The 15,212-nt window shown below is 41.0% G+C and overlaps 5 protein-coding genes across 6 annotated transcripts; 2 read left to right on the top strand and 3 right to left on the bottom strand.

Annotated features, from left to right (window-relative positions):
* Window positions 1-4: 4 nt before the first annotated feature.
* On the top strand, window positions 5-1,444 carry LOC124349995 (intraflagellar transport protein 22 homolog). Of its 2 annotated transcripts, none has more exons than XM_046800961.1 (4): window positions 5-94; window positions 219-415; window positions 920-1,125; window positions 1,199-1,444. In XM_046800961.1, exons 1-4 carry the CDS (start codon window positions 5-7, stop codon window positions 1,345-1,347), a joined length of 642 nt encoding a protein of 213 aa, XP_046656917.1. In that variant the 3' UTR covers window positions 1,348-1,444. The 2 variants fall into 2 exon arrangements, with proteins under 2 accessions (XP_046656917.1, XP_046656918.1); XM_046800962.1 differs by having other exon boundaries at window positions 14-94; window positions 156-415.
* LOC124349650 (carbohydrate sulfotransferase 6-like) lies at window positions 1,367-7,721 on the bottom strand. The gene is made up of 9 exons (XM_046800413.1): window positions 7,619-7,721; window positions 7,418-7,519; window positions 7,107-7,321; window positions 4,472-4,672; window positions 3,530-3,873; window positions 2,818-3,235; window positions 2,637-2,740; window positions 2,281-2,571; window positions 1,367-2,224 (listed from the first exon to the last, which is right to left on the bottom strand). The coding sequence occupies exons 5-9, from the start codon at window positions 3,556-3,558 to the stop codon at window positions 1,564-1,566; spliced, it is 1,503 nt and encodes a 500-aa protein (XP_046656369.1). The 5' UTR covers window positions 3,559-3,873; window positions 4,472-4,672; window positions 7,107-7,321; window positions 7,418-7,519; window positions 7,619-7,721; the 3' UTR covers window positions 1,367-1,563.
* A 351-nt stretch (window positions 7,722-8,072) lies between these two features.
* Window positions 8,073-11,279, bottom strand: LOC124349530 (MFS-type transporter SLC18B1-like). Its single transcript, XM_046800213.1, has 11 exons — window positions 10,573-11,279; window positions 10,042-10,502; window positions 9,881-9,976; window positions 9,751-9,824; window positions 9,541-9,688; window positions 9,318-9,477; window positions 9,103-9,254; window positions 8,844-9,034; window positions 8,670-8,765; window positions 8,426-8,594; window positions 8,073-8,351 (listed from the first exon to the last, which is right to left on the bottom strand). The coding sequence occupies exons 1-11, from the start codon at window positions 10,673-10,675 to the stop codon at window positions 8,082-8,084; spliced, it is 1,920 nt and encodes a 639-aa protein (XP_046656169.1). The 5' UTR covers window positions 10,676-11,279; the 3' UTR covers window positions 8,073-8,081.
* Window positions 11,280-11,820: 541 nt separating this feature from the next.
* On the top strand, window positions 11,821-13,197 carry LOC124349872 (adhesive plaque matrix protein-like). The gene is made up of 3 exons (XM_046800790.1): window positions 11,821-11,918; window positions 11,990-12,157; window positions 12,223-13,197. The coding sequence occupies exons 1-3, from the start codon at window positions 11,913-11,915 to the stop codon at window positions 13,030-13,032; spliced, it is 984 nt and encodes a 327-aa protein (XP_046656746.1). The 5' UTR covers window positions 11,821-11,912; the 3' UTR covers window positions 13,033-13,197.
* An 83-nt stretch (window positions 13,198-13,280) lies between these two features.
* LOC124349670 (splicing factor ESS-2 homolog) lies at window positions 13,281-15,211 on the bottom strand. The gene is made up of 4 exons (XM_046800448.1): window positions 14,618-15,211; window positions 14,397-14,556; window positions 13,807-14,326; window positions 13,281-13,734 (listed from the first exon to the last, which is right to left on the bottom strand). The coding sequence occupies exons 1-4, from the start codon at window positions 15,116-15,118 to the stop codon at window positions 13,458-13,460; spliced, it is 1,458 nt and encodes a 485-aa protein (XP_046656404.1). The 5' UTR covers window positions 15,119-15,211; the 3' UTR covers window positions 13,281-13,457.
* Between the last annotated feature and the right edge of the window lies 1 nt (window position 15,212).

Below are 15,212 nucleotides of genomic sequence, written 5' to 3'. Positions count from 1 at the left end.
AACCATGGCAACCCCAAATCGTAAAAGTAAACACAAACGAGGAATCATGGCGAGCAGCAATCCGACCAAAGTTTTACTTCTCGGTCCAGCAAAGGTAAAACACAGTTACAAAACTATTTGCGCTAAATTCTCTGTACGTGTATATATGCACATAGCGGAATTGAAATTGTTTGACTTTTGCTGGGCACATACACCATTTTCCCGCCGATATGACGCAGAGTGGAAAAACCACGCTGGCCAACTTCTTGTCGGATGCCAAAGACGCCATTGGCCAGTACCGTCCGACTGTTGGCTGTCGAATTTTGGAATTCCAAATCGAATCGTCCCAGCTGGCCCATCACAGTTCGTCGAGAACAAACAACAATAACACAAACAATAGTGAAATCCAGTTGTGGGATTGTAGTGCGGATAGAAAGTAGGTGACTAATAAAATCGATCCGGCCTTCCGTTAATTGGTTGCTGAAACTGTTGATGCGCTTCAAACCGTATCATCAGTTACTAATTAACACTTATTATTATTGCGGTTTTATACACTTGAAAAATCTTTCCTTTATTTTTAAACAACGAAATTGATTATCCGGTTAAAATCAGTTAGGTAGTAATTAATAACTATTGAAGCAAAAGATCGAAAGTAGGTGAAAATATTTACCCGTTTTTGGGAAATTGTTGAAACCGTAACGATAAAACCTTGTAGAAACCGTAAGCTGATTTCGTTTTTCCTTCTAAAAAAAACCCTCGACGATTTTGAAAACTGTACTAATAAAAGCAAATATGTTGGAAAGTATTTCAATTATTTTTAAAAATAAATCCACCGTATTCTTTTGACTGCATTTAGTCATTTACTGTTAAAGTCGCTAATTGTAGTAGCTGCTGTCTAAAATCAGTTGCATAGTAATTATGTACCCATTAACTCGGACAGCGTCAGCAACTGTTTGCCAGCTCTTGCAAATGATGCTGCTGGCGTCTTGTTGGTTTACGACATCACAGCTGACGACCACACAACTGAACTGGAAGAACTCTACAACGTGTGGAACAACTACCTCGAATTAAGTCCGTCCCGCTACTTGATTGTGGCTCGCAAATGGGGTGACGGTCAACCTAACCGAAAACGTACCATCAAGATGGGTACATTTAGGCTAGAAAAAAAGTTTAAAAAAAAAAGATAATGGAATTGAATGTTTAACAACCGATTTAACAGGTACTCTGGCCCGGCTGTCTAGAGTCGAATGGGACATTGACTCGGACGGACATCGAGTTCAAAATGAATTCAGCTCTTTCATGTCTTCAGTTCTGCTCGACATTCGCCGTAAACGCGAAGAGGAAGAAATAACGATCCTTAAACAGTAAAAAGAAAATTTTTAGATTATCACTTTTCACACGGCATTTTTATTAATTTTATTTGTGTTAATACAGCTGAATCGCTTTGAAATCTTAAATACAAATATAATAACAATAAGACGGGGTGGAGAGTCATAGGAACATAAAACAAACGAGAAACATTTTTCATTGTACGATGTTGTATCATTTATATCTTAAAAATTAAAAACAGAATTACGATGAAGATCACAGTTGGGAGTAGCCCAGTCTAACCAGGACATTGGAACAGACCGATTGAATGTCAGAAATGCTTTTATTGTCAAGTTTCTGACGCCAGAGATCGACACGCTCGGCCGATTTGCGTACAGTGCTCCACGGATGATTCTCGTCTCTCGACGTGTGTTTCTCGACTTCATCGCGGATTTTTCGAGTGTAAAATAATCCGGCAAAGTCGAAAATAGCCCGGAAAGTGGCGTGGGGACTTTTGGCCATGGTTTCGTATTTGATCAAAGCTAATCGGTCTGGAAACTCGGCTGAAAGCGACTCGAATGCTTCCAAATCGTTTTGGATATCGGCGCAGAGACGGCCAGGATCGATGCAGTCGATCGATTGGCTGCACCACTTGACACTCGACAGCCGCGAATTCATTGTAGCACGAGGATCCCTTACCAAATAAAGAACCTTCACCGACGGATCGTCCAGCAACTGGCGGGTCAGGTTCAATCGGAGACGGACCATTTTCATCGTTATGGTCGGGAAACGGTGGCAGGATTCTTCCAGGAAGTTGCTGACACTGCAAACGTTGCGATTGGGTCCCAGGACGCAGGCCTGCCACACCTGGGCATTGTGACTCAACATGTCCTGCATGCTCTCCTGGATCTTCTTCAGGAAATCCTCGTTGGAATATCTGAAACAATCGATAAATGATTACGACGCTTTGATTGATTGATTTAAGATTATTACTTGCAGCGAAGGAGATCCTGCAAGTGCCGAACGGCGGAATCGGCTCTGACATCGCCTGGGCGTATCTGCTCCAATCCGACGTGCATGAGCGGCTCGTAATGGTTATAAACTCCGGGATGTTCCGAGAGAATTTGGCCGAGAAAAGTCGATCCCGATCGCCATGAAGTGACTATCAATAAACGCCTGGGGTGTGTCACGTTCCAGTAGCCAACGTGTTGTTCCGCACCGACTTCCGCACTCAGTTCCTGTTTGGTTTCCTCCAATCTCCGACTCAGCAACGCCAAAGTGTTGCTTTTTTAAATAAAGTCAATTAATTCAAACCAGTTAACTCAATTAAGAAAATCTCTACACTCTACTTGATGTCTTCTTGAGTCACGGTCCGATTGTGGAACAAGTTTCTGGTTTTGAGAAGTGCAGATGGAACTGCCGGCATAATAAATCCGTTGGATTTGATTTGATTCTGTGAAAGATTTATTATTCAAATCGCAATTGTAAAAAAATTCCAATCCGTTGAAAGAAATGAGAGCAACAAATCACCTTGGCAACAGCAGCTGCTGGATTGCGGGGCTTGAGTGATTTCCTGGTTATTTGATAGACTTCGCCGACGCCGAATTTGTAATTACTTTGGCTGCTGGGCCGTGCTGAAGACGCCGTCGTCAAAGTGAAACTGGCCAAAGACGAGGAAGAAGAACTGCTGCTAGTTTCTTCAGCAGTTATTGGGCCTTTACTAAGTGCTGCTGCTGTTTCTGATGTGGCGCTGGAAGCCGTCGGATCGACGGCCGACATGACTACTCTGCCGCCAGTGTACTGTTGTTGACGACCGGCTGAATCCATCATCCACATCCGGTTCTCTCCGGAACGCATCGAGAACGTGGAAAAGAGAAGCGACAGGCTGACCAACGTGACCAAAATCGCCAGAGCTCGAAGATGATGAGGGCGTAACATTAACGGCCAACTAAACAACAACAATAAATCCATTATTACGACTACGTCCAGTCTTTAACACAACGTGCGAATGAGAAAAAAATCCCGACAAACAAAATAGTTCCATATTTCTTCAAAGTTTAGGCTGAGAGAAAAGAAAAAAGAGACTTGACTGGAGCGTGAGACCGAAGGCTAACAACTTTGGCACGCTCTGCTGACCGTTTAAAATGAAACCTTGATCGCATCTCTCATCGTGAGTCGTCCCGATTTTTGTTTTCCCGACAGCCGTTACGTGAATTGAAAAGAGAAAAATTCCATTTCTTACCTTAGCGCCGAGATTTTGGTTCTCCTCATTTTTTAAATTTTTCCCGCAGAAAAATGATGATGCACTTTTTTTGATCAAAAATCTGTTTCACTCTTGAGCATTACTGTATATTTCACTGGTTAGCGGGAATAGTTGAAGGTGCGTACCGGATTGCAGCGGCCGGCAGACTGGCCCGCGCGGACACCCAACTCTTTGCCTATAACGTCGTGCGGGAGAGTAACAAGGCTGGGGTTGGAAAAGAGGAGGTGGATACCTGTGTGTGTGTGTGTGTGTGCACGCCGGCGGTTGCTACGCGCACGATTGAATGTGGCGGTCCCCAACCGAATCGACGGCTTCTTCTTCTACTATTTTTTTTTTCGGGAGAGAAATAAAAATGTAACGAGACAAGAGAAAATTCCAGGAAATGATCACTGTTACATCTTTTCAACGCCAAGAAAATAAAAGCAGGAAATTGGTGTACAACAGGAACCCCGAAATAAAAAAAGGGATTTCTTTTATTTTTTTCTGGCCGCGTCATTCTTCACGGCGGGACAAGCACGAGGGAAATGCAATCAAAAAGAATAAATATAAGAACAAACGGGGTAAATATTGTTGTTGTGGCTAAAGTTTTTATTTTTTGAAGGGCGGGGTAGACGGAAAGGAAATTCAATTGATTTTTTTTTTATCACGCCGGCAAAAGATTCGAGAGAAGAAGAAAAAAAAACAACCAACGAAATAGAAAAGTTTTGAAAGAACGAAAGTAATTTTTTTCCTTCCCCCTTTTTTTGAACTGTGTACCATACGAAAATCGTATAGACACACAAGAAAGATCAATAACACCACCCCCAAAGGGGAGGAAGAAATAAGGAAAACCTTAGCGTGAGTATATACTTTGATCTCTACACGGCCTCCAGCCAAAGCCTATAATATCGAAAAAAAAAAAAAAAAAAGTTTTATTCTTACCATCATCACTCTTTTTACATGTACGAAACCGATACACATCGGGTTCGGTGTATAGGAAATGAACGACTTCTTTTTTTCTAAGCTCCAGACATAATCCGGCGGAATATCTGGCGTCCAGGTCCCATTTCTAAGAAATACAAATTGACCGGTGTCATAGTCAATCTTCATTGGGCGCGGCATCTGTGCAGGAGCGTAGGGGGTCTTGGGGTCTAAATAAAATAAAACAAATCTTTTATTTTTTTTCTTCCATTGTTTCCCGAAACGGAACGTAATAATAATAAAAAAAAGCGCGTGCAAATCGATATAGAGAGTTCGTCGTGCAAAGTTTTTATGTAACAAGTTGGAAAATGCTTAGAGTATAGTCTCTCCACTTTCTCTTCGTAACTGTATCTATATGTGTGTGTGTGTGCATGTCGAGGAAATACAGTCGGGACATCTCTCTAGGGAATATCGGATAACATCCGAATTGAGAAAAAAGGGAAATGATATCGTCAACGATATTCTCCCTTCTTCTTCTCCCAAGCAGTGAATTGATAACAGCCTTTCTCATCCGATAGAGTGGCTCTTTTATATGCGTTCAGACTCCCACCTACGGATGAAAGTGAACAAAATTTAGTTTTCAAATGATTACGGTCGTTTTATGTTATCAGCAGGACGAACGGAAGAAAAGGTTGGAATGACTATTCCTCCTCAACACGACATGTGCAGAGCTCGGGAAATTCAATGAACTGGTTTTACTCGTCTCTCTAGTCTCCAGTCACGACGCGCGTAATCATAAACCATAGACGAAAAGTACGACTGTCATATATAAAAGCATACCGCACACATTCTGTCCGGTTGGAAGCAGTTCGATAACTCGGATACTATACGGATATAAGAGCAAGTAACGAAGCATTTCCTTCTTGTCGTCTTGTGGTTGGAGCAGAGAAAGTGTGCGTGAACGGCCAATATAGTATATTCGTGAGTCGGTCAACGGTCTCACATTTCCCTTTGTCTTGACATGTCTCAAAAGGGGGGAAAAAAAACGTCAAATGGGATCGACCGCAAAGGCGTCCATCCATCGAGCTAATAATCCATCACCAACCCTATCCCGTTAAATGACATTTTTTCTTTCTCCCAAATTCGTCTATTTCTGTTTTTATCCTTGTAAGTATTACGTTTTGACGGTGTCTATAATGGACGTCCGGTTTCCACCGCAATTACTCGTACGAATATGCGTATTAAAGCCACACCCGTTATTCAGTCGAATAGATCGAATAACATTTACAAATAATGCTGAATGTCACCTTGCTACTAAAATTCAAAAAATGTACGGACGATTCCATAAAATTTTACTGATTTGACCTTAAGAATTGTTGTTTTTCTTCTTCTTTTTTAGTTCGTTTCCTCACGGAAACTTTTACGAGCTCAGGAAATGGTCAAGGATTCCTTTGTGGTGGTTGTGTCTGCACAATAGAAAATGAGCGCCTATTTTTGATAGCACTAAACACGTACAAAATATATCCCAATAATTAGAGGGGAACGCGAGGAAAAAACAACAACTAAATTTGCCTTTGGGCTTTTATACTGCCATGATTCCATGAACTTTTATTACATTATATATTCTCTGGTTGCGTCTCCCGCCCACCCACCAATGTTTAGCCAGTCGTAAAATGCCCCTCTGCTTTTTATAAAAAAAGATAAAAGTCGATACGAGTGAAAAACTCAAATGGAAATTCTCTTTTACAAGGATGCAGTAAGGTCACACAATTTTCTCATCCACCACAAGGTTTTTGGCGCCCCAAATTCAATTAAACGCGTTGAATATAAAATAAAAAATCCCTTTCTTTTTCATTAATTAATGGATTATGACGTTGGATGACATTTCAGTGCATCATCAAACGAAGATTATCCGTTCACCCACGTCAGACCGCGTGACCAAACTCTTCCGTGCACTATTTTGCCATTTCTAAAAATTGAATTATTTCGAACAAGCTCGATGAACTGAATATGCTGTTCCAGTATACTACGAGATAGAATTTCCCGTTATATTGATGTACCCAGCACCACCATAAGCACGTGGGTGTATTAGATCTAGTCCGACAGGCGGTTCTTAGATATCACGGTACATTGGCTGATTGCGTTAGACGTTCTCCCGTGCCGTCATGTACAATCAAAACACCAAAAGAAAAGAATTTCACACGGTATTCCACATACTTGCACGGTTGATTGCGCCCAAGTGTAAAAGACGATGTTGCGAAATGAAAGAAAACCTCCATGAGTAAATTAATCAATCGGAAAATGAATTTGACACCGACGAAGAAAAAATGAAAGGGGCTCAATTGCTTCGAGCTATCGAGAAATAGATACACTTTTCTTCTCTTTACAGTTATGGGAATATAGCTACTATTCAAAGGACGGAGTGCCTAATTTTCTCCGTGTTTGGTTTCTCATTCCGTTCACAGTTAAAAACTAAAGTGAAGTGCACAGGTTTTTTCTTCCTTCCTGTTCGAAATTTCAAAGGCTTCTTTTCTTTCGGAAAAAGCCTTCGGTAATGATAATAATAAAGAGAAGTGTATCGCGCTATAACGGTTGGCGAACATTATTTCGCCCCAGGTTTTTCCAAAATAACTTAGTGGAGATGTATTCCTCTTACCTGTCTATCTAATGGTGTAGTAGTACATCAAAGCTCAACATCTGACTCTGGCTGCAAACCCATTCAACCGTTGTCGAGGTTCCTTCCTCCGCTCGGATGCATGCCCGAATGGGTCCCGTTTTGGCTTAACATTTTCGACGTGTGCAAACGGGTTCCTGATTGCATCAGACGGGAGTGGATGCTCTGATGGGCACGCAAGCAACCAACGTCAGCAACTGAAAAAAGAAAAATCGATAATTTATTTGTTGATAAAGTGCAGTGGCGACTAAAACAGTTATAAAAACCCATTAGTCTTTCATTAACTACCGTACATTTTTAACCCAAATTCGAAAGAAACTGAAGTTCAATATCGATTCGAGTGGGAAGGCTTCGTGTCTCGGTCGATTTTTGCTCCATTCCTAATCCAATCTTTGCTGTCAAAAAAGAAAAGGGGAAGCCAAATTATGTTTAAAATCGAAAACAATAGGATTAAAAATAAACAAGTTTTGCCTACTCTACTTAAGACTACTAACCTTAAAAAAAGTTAAATCTTCAACAATATTTGGCTTCAAATTTGATGCACTAATGGGAGTAAAATATTTCACTAAACGTCAAAACAATTATCAACTAAAGAAACTGAATTTTTATGGCGTGTGATAGTAGCAGCCATGATAATACTATATTCTTCTTTTTTTAATAACAACAAGTTATATAAACAATGAGCTAGCCAGAACAAACAAAATTGAGATTACGCTAAATAACAAATATTTTTCTCTTTTTTTTTTTTTTTTAAGATTAAGAATTGATTAGAGATTTGATAGTTGAGCGTGGGTGGGCCGGACATAATCCATCATTAAAAAATATTTAAAGCCGGCCCACCCAAAGGAATTAAAGGAAGAACAAGAAATACATGGAAATAAAGGCTAGAGACCTGATATGAAGCGCAAGTTGGGGGAGGTAAAGCGTGGTAGTAGGATGTAATTTATTGCTACTTTTTCAGCCGGAGAATCCAGCATACGTTTCAGCGCGCATGCGACGAATGATGGCACAGTCCCGAGGCAACGGGATCGACACCGATTTGCACGTGACCGACTCGGCCGGCGATTCTGGTTGGGAAACAGTTAATCGTGGGAATTCGCCAACATCAACGACTGAGTAAGTGAATGATGTGGTGCGAGTGGAAATAGCATCCACCACCGTGTCATCACCTTTTTTGCCGTCATTTTTCCTGCACTTGGGCAGCATGAATACGATGGTAGCCATGCCCTATGAAAGCCGAAATGCAACCGTCAATCCAGCTGTCACTTTCTCCCAAACAAATCGAATTATAAATCACTTACGACTATAATTTGGACAGAGAAGACCACGACAGCCGTCATTTGAAATCCAATGTGATCCACTAAGATGCCAGTGCCGGCGCGAGACACAAAACGTCCAGCACCGCTAAGTGACGACCAGATACCGGCAACGAGTCCGTGAGTGCTTGGATTATCCGGATACCCAGCGTGGCTATTTTTGTTGATGTTGCAATAGGGGAAAGTTATTTTGAAACAATTTACGAAATCAAATCCAATTATAACTTACACAGCCTCCCTCATGGCGTCGACTACTCCAGATACTTGTTGTCCAGAAAACGCAACTCCACTTAGTGCCAATGCGATTCCAACTACAACTAGGTTTCTAGAACAAAAAAAAGTATAACAGCAATTAGTTTGAGATGCACTTTGCCAAAGGAAAAAAGTCAGATGTGGGGATTACCGATCAATAGGAACGAAAGGGAAGGGTCCTAGCAAAAATATGGACAAAGCTCCAATCAGAGTGCTGGATAGAAGGCAAAGTTTCACGGATCCACGGCGATCACACAAGTATCCCCAAATAGGACTGGCAATGCTGTTGGCACCGTCTTTCAGACCGAAGAAGATTCCCACGTAAAATGGTGTCAAGTTAAACTGAAAATCCAATAAAAAAAGCTATAAATAATTCGGCTACACAAGGGAAAGACAACGTGAGAGCATACCGTTCGCAACACTTGCGGTTCTAGGTTAATCGAGAGAAACCCGTTCGACATAGTCGATACGATGAAAGTGAAGAATGGGATCCAAATTGACGGGATGCACAAAATGGCCAAAGGGGATTGCTTTTTACTAGATCCCTCGTCATACTGTGACACTAAAGGAGCGGAGAAACTAAATTAAGACGTTGATAGAGCAGAGTAGAATTGATTGAACCCACCATCATAATCCGGAAGGAAAGGTAATGCAATAAACGCCATAATAGTTTGAATTCCCCCCATGAGGATGAAGGGAGTCTTAAAACCGCCGACTTCATACAAGGCACCGCCGACAATCGGTCCGGCGAGCTGGGCAATGTTCATCATGGTTCGCGTTAGACTCTGCAAATCAATAAAATTAAAATTAGGTTTTATGAAAGAAATTACTTGAACTTTAAATCTTACAAAGATTTTGGCAACAGAATTGGGAAATTCCACTGCAGTGTAGGTAAATGTTGATGTAATCGTGCCCGCATTTCCAGCCGCGTGGATAACACGAATTAATATAGATATTACGATGAATGACATTCCTTCAGGAAAGTACTCTAAAAATCTGTGAAACGTTAAACAGAAAAAATAAAATTATCTTTGTTTCTTGCCCAAAAAATTATTTACCCTGACAACAAGCAGCAGACACCTCCGATGAAAACACCAGAAACAAAAGCGAATCGCACGCCGATAACTTTGAGCTATTAAAAGAAATAAATTACAATGATGTTTTTAAACGAAGCTGATTATCTGTTACGTTTTTTCCAATAAAAGGAGTGATAAGAAAAGATGTCAGGCAGTTGGTACCAATGATAAAGCCATATATAGATACTGTAGCACCTTTTTCTTCAGCCTGGGAAATATAATAATTAGTAAAACTTCTTCACTTATTCAAGAACATGTGGCAGGAATACTTACAATTTTGGGAAAGAATGGGGGGAAAAGGCAAATAGCAAAAGATGATGTGAGAGTAGCCAAAGAAAGAACAGTCAGGAGGAGCCATTGTCTGGGTGTCATTTTCTTCTTTTCTTCTTTATCTACTTCTCCAAAACGTCTATATGTTTTCTTCTTAAGCCCTCCACAACCTCCACCACTACTTTCTGAAGATGCTGTCGACAAGCATCTATCTTTCTTCAAAGCATCATCTTTGATGCTTGACTCCTCACCTTTGGGAGTTATAAGGGTAGATTCAGTCTTTTCTGCCGTTTTCTGCTCCTGGACATGCCGAAGCACTGGTGATGTTTCAGCCATCGAAACTGCCCTATTCTTTTGCTCAGTTTCTGGGTAGGGTGGATAAGGCAGACAAGGCTGCGCCAGGGTTGAGAATGATCCAACATACCCATTCTTTAGACTGCTTGTGCTATCTAACTTTTCCTTAGCTATTATATATGAGAAAGGTAATGGTGTGAGACTTTATGACATGTGACAAGAAATTAAAATTTGTATTACCCGATTCACTTTCTGAAGAAACTAAAAGGCTGCTAGCTGATCCAACTGAAGTAGCTGAATGGGCATCAGTCATTCGGATGGGAGAGATCGTAGACTGTGGCATTCCAACAAGATCTACTCTGAGATGAAAAATAGGAATTTACGCGATAGACAAGCGAGACACTGACCGACCACGTGGAGGTTTTTCGATCCACACACTCGTCCTGTCTTTTGCTGCACAGTTCAGGTCAGTCGTTGATATACTTGTTGGTTTTTCTTGAGAATACAATCAATTCCAAATTTTCTCTTAAATAGGCTCAGTGATGGAACGCGAGTTTCCCTCGGTACAACTACGTAGATGCTTTGACACTTCAAAGCATATTTCGAAACGCCCCCTATGACCTGATTGACCCACCCTCCTGGCCGCCTGCTGGCGTTTTCTTTCTCACGTAAGCAAATTATGCCGATTTTTTAAATATCAATTTAACCGCCCCTGCCAAAGGTTGATCCGTGCTAGCATAGACAAAGACCTTGTCTATGGTGCTAGGTTCGAACTGAATGAAAAGAGTTTAGAAAATAATTAAGGCACCGGAAAACAAGTTTGAAAATTTCGAAGCGTTGTCTGGGAAATAAATCAGATGGAGATCAATTAAATATTATTATCAGTAAAATACTGAAAAACCTGCACGACTTGTTTAAACCTTGGTTCAAACTGTAAAGAAGTAAATGTAGCACTAAATAACAAAAGGTAAAGGTTGGGAGCAGTGAACTTTCTTTCCCCCTTCCTTTCGCGAAAGTGACGTCATATTCCCGCCAATAGTTTAGCCTTGCCTTAGTGTATCGATAGTTAATATCGATACTTAATTCTTAATTTCGTTTTTTCCCTCCAAATTTCAAAAGTCCCCAAAATGTGTGCCATTGCCATTTCACCAAGAAAAATGTAAATTATTTTAATAGTTCAAATCATTCTGAGGCAGGTGCGATTAGCAAATATAGAAGCTAAATAATTGGAATGATAAAATTCCAATTAACAATCATTACAAAAGACTTGCTGGTGTCAGGTGTCAGTTTTTATCAATCGAGGTCATCTCTCTACACCGAAGAAATAAAACGAGAAAGTTCTAGGACATCCATCTATTTTGGCTACGCTAATCATAAGAAGAGCAAAATGTACATTTTAAAAATAGCATCACGGCAATTAATTGCAACACCGCATTCTCTTTATTTCGTCAACCGATTTTGAATGATTGAAGTGGACTTTCTATAATGTCATTACAGTTTCAGTATATAAAGGAGGTCCAAGTTCCAAGAAAGCATCAGTCCTTCTCCTTGGTTGATTCAGCTTCAATTATTATTCCAGAATGAAGGTAATAACACTTAAATAACTTTTAGTTAAAAAAGAAACATGTAGTTAATTGGTGATTTAAATATTTTGCAGGTTTTTGTTCTTCTTGCTATGGCATTTACTGGACTGGCTGATTCTGCTGCAGCTAACCAAGTTTGGTATGATAAGGATCGGTTTACCGATCCTTATCATAGCGCTCCTGTTTATAAGAAACCAGAAAATGAATATCAAGGTGATCACCATCACTCTGAACCCTACGACGTAAGCATAATTTCTAAATTATTAATTTGGTTATAGACGTTATCTTAACGAATTACATTAACCAGGAACATGGAACATACAACTACAATTTCAATGTAAAAGATGCGCATTCCAGCGTTGACTACGGCAAGCAAGAAACTAGTAACGGCAAAGGAGCTGTCTCTGGAAGCTATCACGTCATGCTCCCGGATGGTCGTAAGCAAAAAGTTACCTACCATGCCGACAAGAATGGTTACGTCGCTGACATCCAGTACGAAGGAGAGGCCAAAACCGATGAGACTCCCTATAGCGCTGGATCTTATCCTACGATTTACGCCAACAAGGATGGCAAAAATGACGAAACTCCCCAACACAACTATCCCGTGAATCATTATCCTTCAACTACGACGGAAAAGTACCACGACACTTATTCTACTACCCCCACAAAGGACCATCAGATGTATCATCACCAAACTCATTACGTCAAAGCCAACATTCCCCACGCCAATTACCCCGATATTTATTCAACTCCGTACAATACAGGCCATGAGACACATCACACTCCTTACGCCAAGGACAACACGCATTCCACAACTGCCTATAATAAAGGCCAATACCATCATCAAGCTCCTTACGTCAAAGAACATGATGCCTCTTCCATCAAGTATAATCCCAACCCACACCCCAAGTACCCCCACCATTATTCTACTTCTTACCCTAAAGCCAGCGAGAATTACCAAACTCCTTACGTTAAAAGCCACAGCAACCACCCAGTACCCTACACCAAGGGTAGCTATAACCATGGAGCTCTCAAAACTGCGAAGTACCACGACATTCATCCTACCACTTACTCTAACGGGCAACTATTAAGTTCCCAAGAAATGCCCAGAAAATAATCCAACCCCCTACAATCTCCACGAATTGTCGACTGTCTACAAGTTAATGAAGCTTGTCGTCCCCAAGATCTTTTAATTTGAGCTTACAATGATTAACATCATTTTCTGAATTACTTATTTAATGTAGTAACTTCTGTACCTAGTAAAATAAAAAAATTGAATGAATATTAAAATTGATCAAACATGGCAAAGATTGGCAACACAGGCGGATGGTCAGTTAATAATCGAATAATCAATTGATGTGATTCTTTCAATTATTAAGAGGAAATCAACGAAAAGACAAATAGTCTTTTCGCCAACCTCATTTGTATTCGCTTCAAGCTTATCAGTCATTTCATTCAGGTCTATCAACAGTCTGCCCCTCAACACTTCAACCAGGTGTAAAGGGGCTATCAAATATTCAATGCTAATTTAATTGAATGATTTTAAAAGAAATCTTGAGCCTTGCGTTTGGGTAACTGGAGAAGATTGTCGGTCAGATTAGCGGCGCCAGAACCTCGAGCTCGAACAAGCGGTGAGGATCGAGGTGTTCCATAAGATGGAGTGGAAGGTGTCCGTCCATGAATTGGTGTTGGTGTCTCGTCTCCCGATCGACGGCGCGGAGTATACGAGGCTTGCAAAGCTGGATCGGTGCTGAGGCGGATGCCAAGTTTTGAAGTCGCCAACCGTCGAGCAGCAGGGGACATGAGCGCAATTCTTTGGCTAGTTAATGGATAAGAAAAAATATTATGTGTAAGGGGCAATTAAAAGCGTAAGGCGATAAGTTTCATTCACCTCAAAGTTCCGGCGGTTTTGGGTGTTCCGCTACTAGAACGGGGTGAAGCCATTGGAGTAGCGGAGGATCGATTTCTTCCACGGCGATCTCGGTAACCTTGGCCGACTTTTTCCGCCAATTTGTGGCCGATTCTGTCCCGCTCGGACACGGGCTGCAGCTGAAAGGCGCCAACTCCAACTGAGGAGGACGGAAGAGGAGTGTCTGAACCATCTAAGCGAAACGGGGTTCCCTCAATTTCTCCCCAAGTCATTAGGGGTGATTCACCAACACCCGGTACTGGCGAAGGTGTTTTCATGAAGTCGAACCCGTTAACTGTGGGTGGCGCGTTGGACTTTATTTCCTTGCCATCAACGTCCACATGACCCTGTCTCGTATTGGTCTGTAATTGAGCTGCTTTATGCAACGCTTCTCTGTTTCGGGATTCGTCGAAAGGGTTCGACTGGTAATGCGTGTTGGCGTACTGAATATGATCTTTGTCAAGGGCATATTTCACCCTTTCTTCCAAAGTGTATGGGGCTCCTATTGGAGAAGAAGATTGCATGTTCAGATAAGTTTTTTTATCAAGAAGCAATTCATTTATGTACTTTACCTTCAGGAACATACATAATGGAGTTTTTGACTCTGTATTTCCAGGTTTCAATCAATGCTGGCTTTGAATCCTCAATTGCCTGCTTTTCAATAGATGGAAGGGCCAGAGTTGAATCTTGCTTTGACGTGCTGTTGTCTTCAACATCATACAACCAGGAATACTGAAATTAAATAATAACATAGAGAATACATTTTTTTAAATTTTGTTTTTAGAAATCATACCTTTAGTCTGTGCTTCCGCTTGGCTTCATCCATCATTTCCTCAAAGCTTTCATTGTCTTCACTTGTGTTTTTGAATAGAAATTCATCGAGACTTTCTTGATCGTCTATTGCCGTTCTTTTGGAGGTGGTGCTGGAGGCACTGTGAACAGACATATTATCTTGAAAATCCCTTGTAGGTGTTTCAAATGTTGATGGGGTGGCGTGTCCTCTGCGTGAATCGTGAACACCTGGACCAACACTGTATTTTTCATAAATTTCCCTTAGCTTGACTATATCATTTGTTTCCATAGCTTCTAAATAGGAGGCCTGCACTTGCAACTTCGTCAAATCAGGGAAAAAATCGCGTTGAATAATAGATTCCAGTTTGTGAACGAAGCTGTCTTCATCAAGGACTTTCTTCTTTTTTCTCGGGGCTTGAGCTGCCGAAGGAACTTTAAAAAGCGTCACTTCTTTCTTAACTTGTTGCAATGCTAAATTTTCTCCTTTTTTAAGCTCAGCCATTTTTAATAATTACAGTAGAAACTACACTGTAATAAGAAAACAAGTCAACTTTCCCCCAGAGAGAAAAATTGATTGTGAAACGTCGCGAGCGAAA

This window comes from Daphnia pulicaria, chromosome 7 (genome assembly GCF_021234035.1).
Source record: "Daphnia pulicaria isolate SC F1-1A chromosome 7, SC_F0-13Bv2, whole genome shotgun sequence".
NCBI classification, from domain to species: domain Eukaryota; kingdom Metazoa; phylum Arthropoda; class Branchiopoda; order Diplostraca; family Daphniidae; genus Daphnia; species Daphnia pulicaria.
The sequence above is the reverse complement of the archived record's forward strand: the minus strand, read 5'-3'. Positions and strand labels throughout refer to the sequence as shown.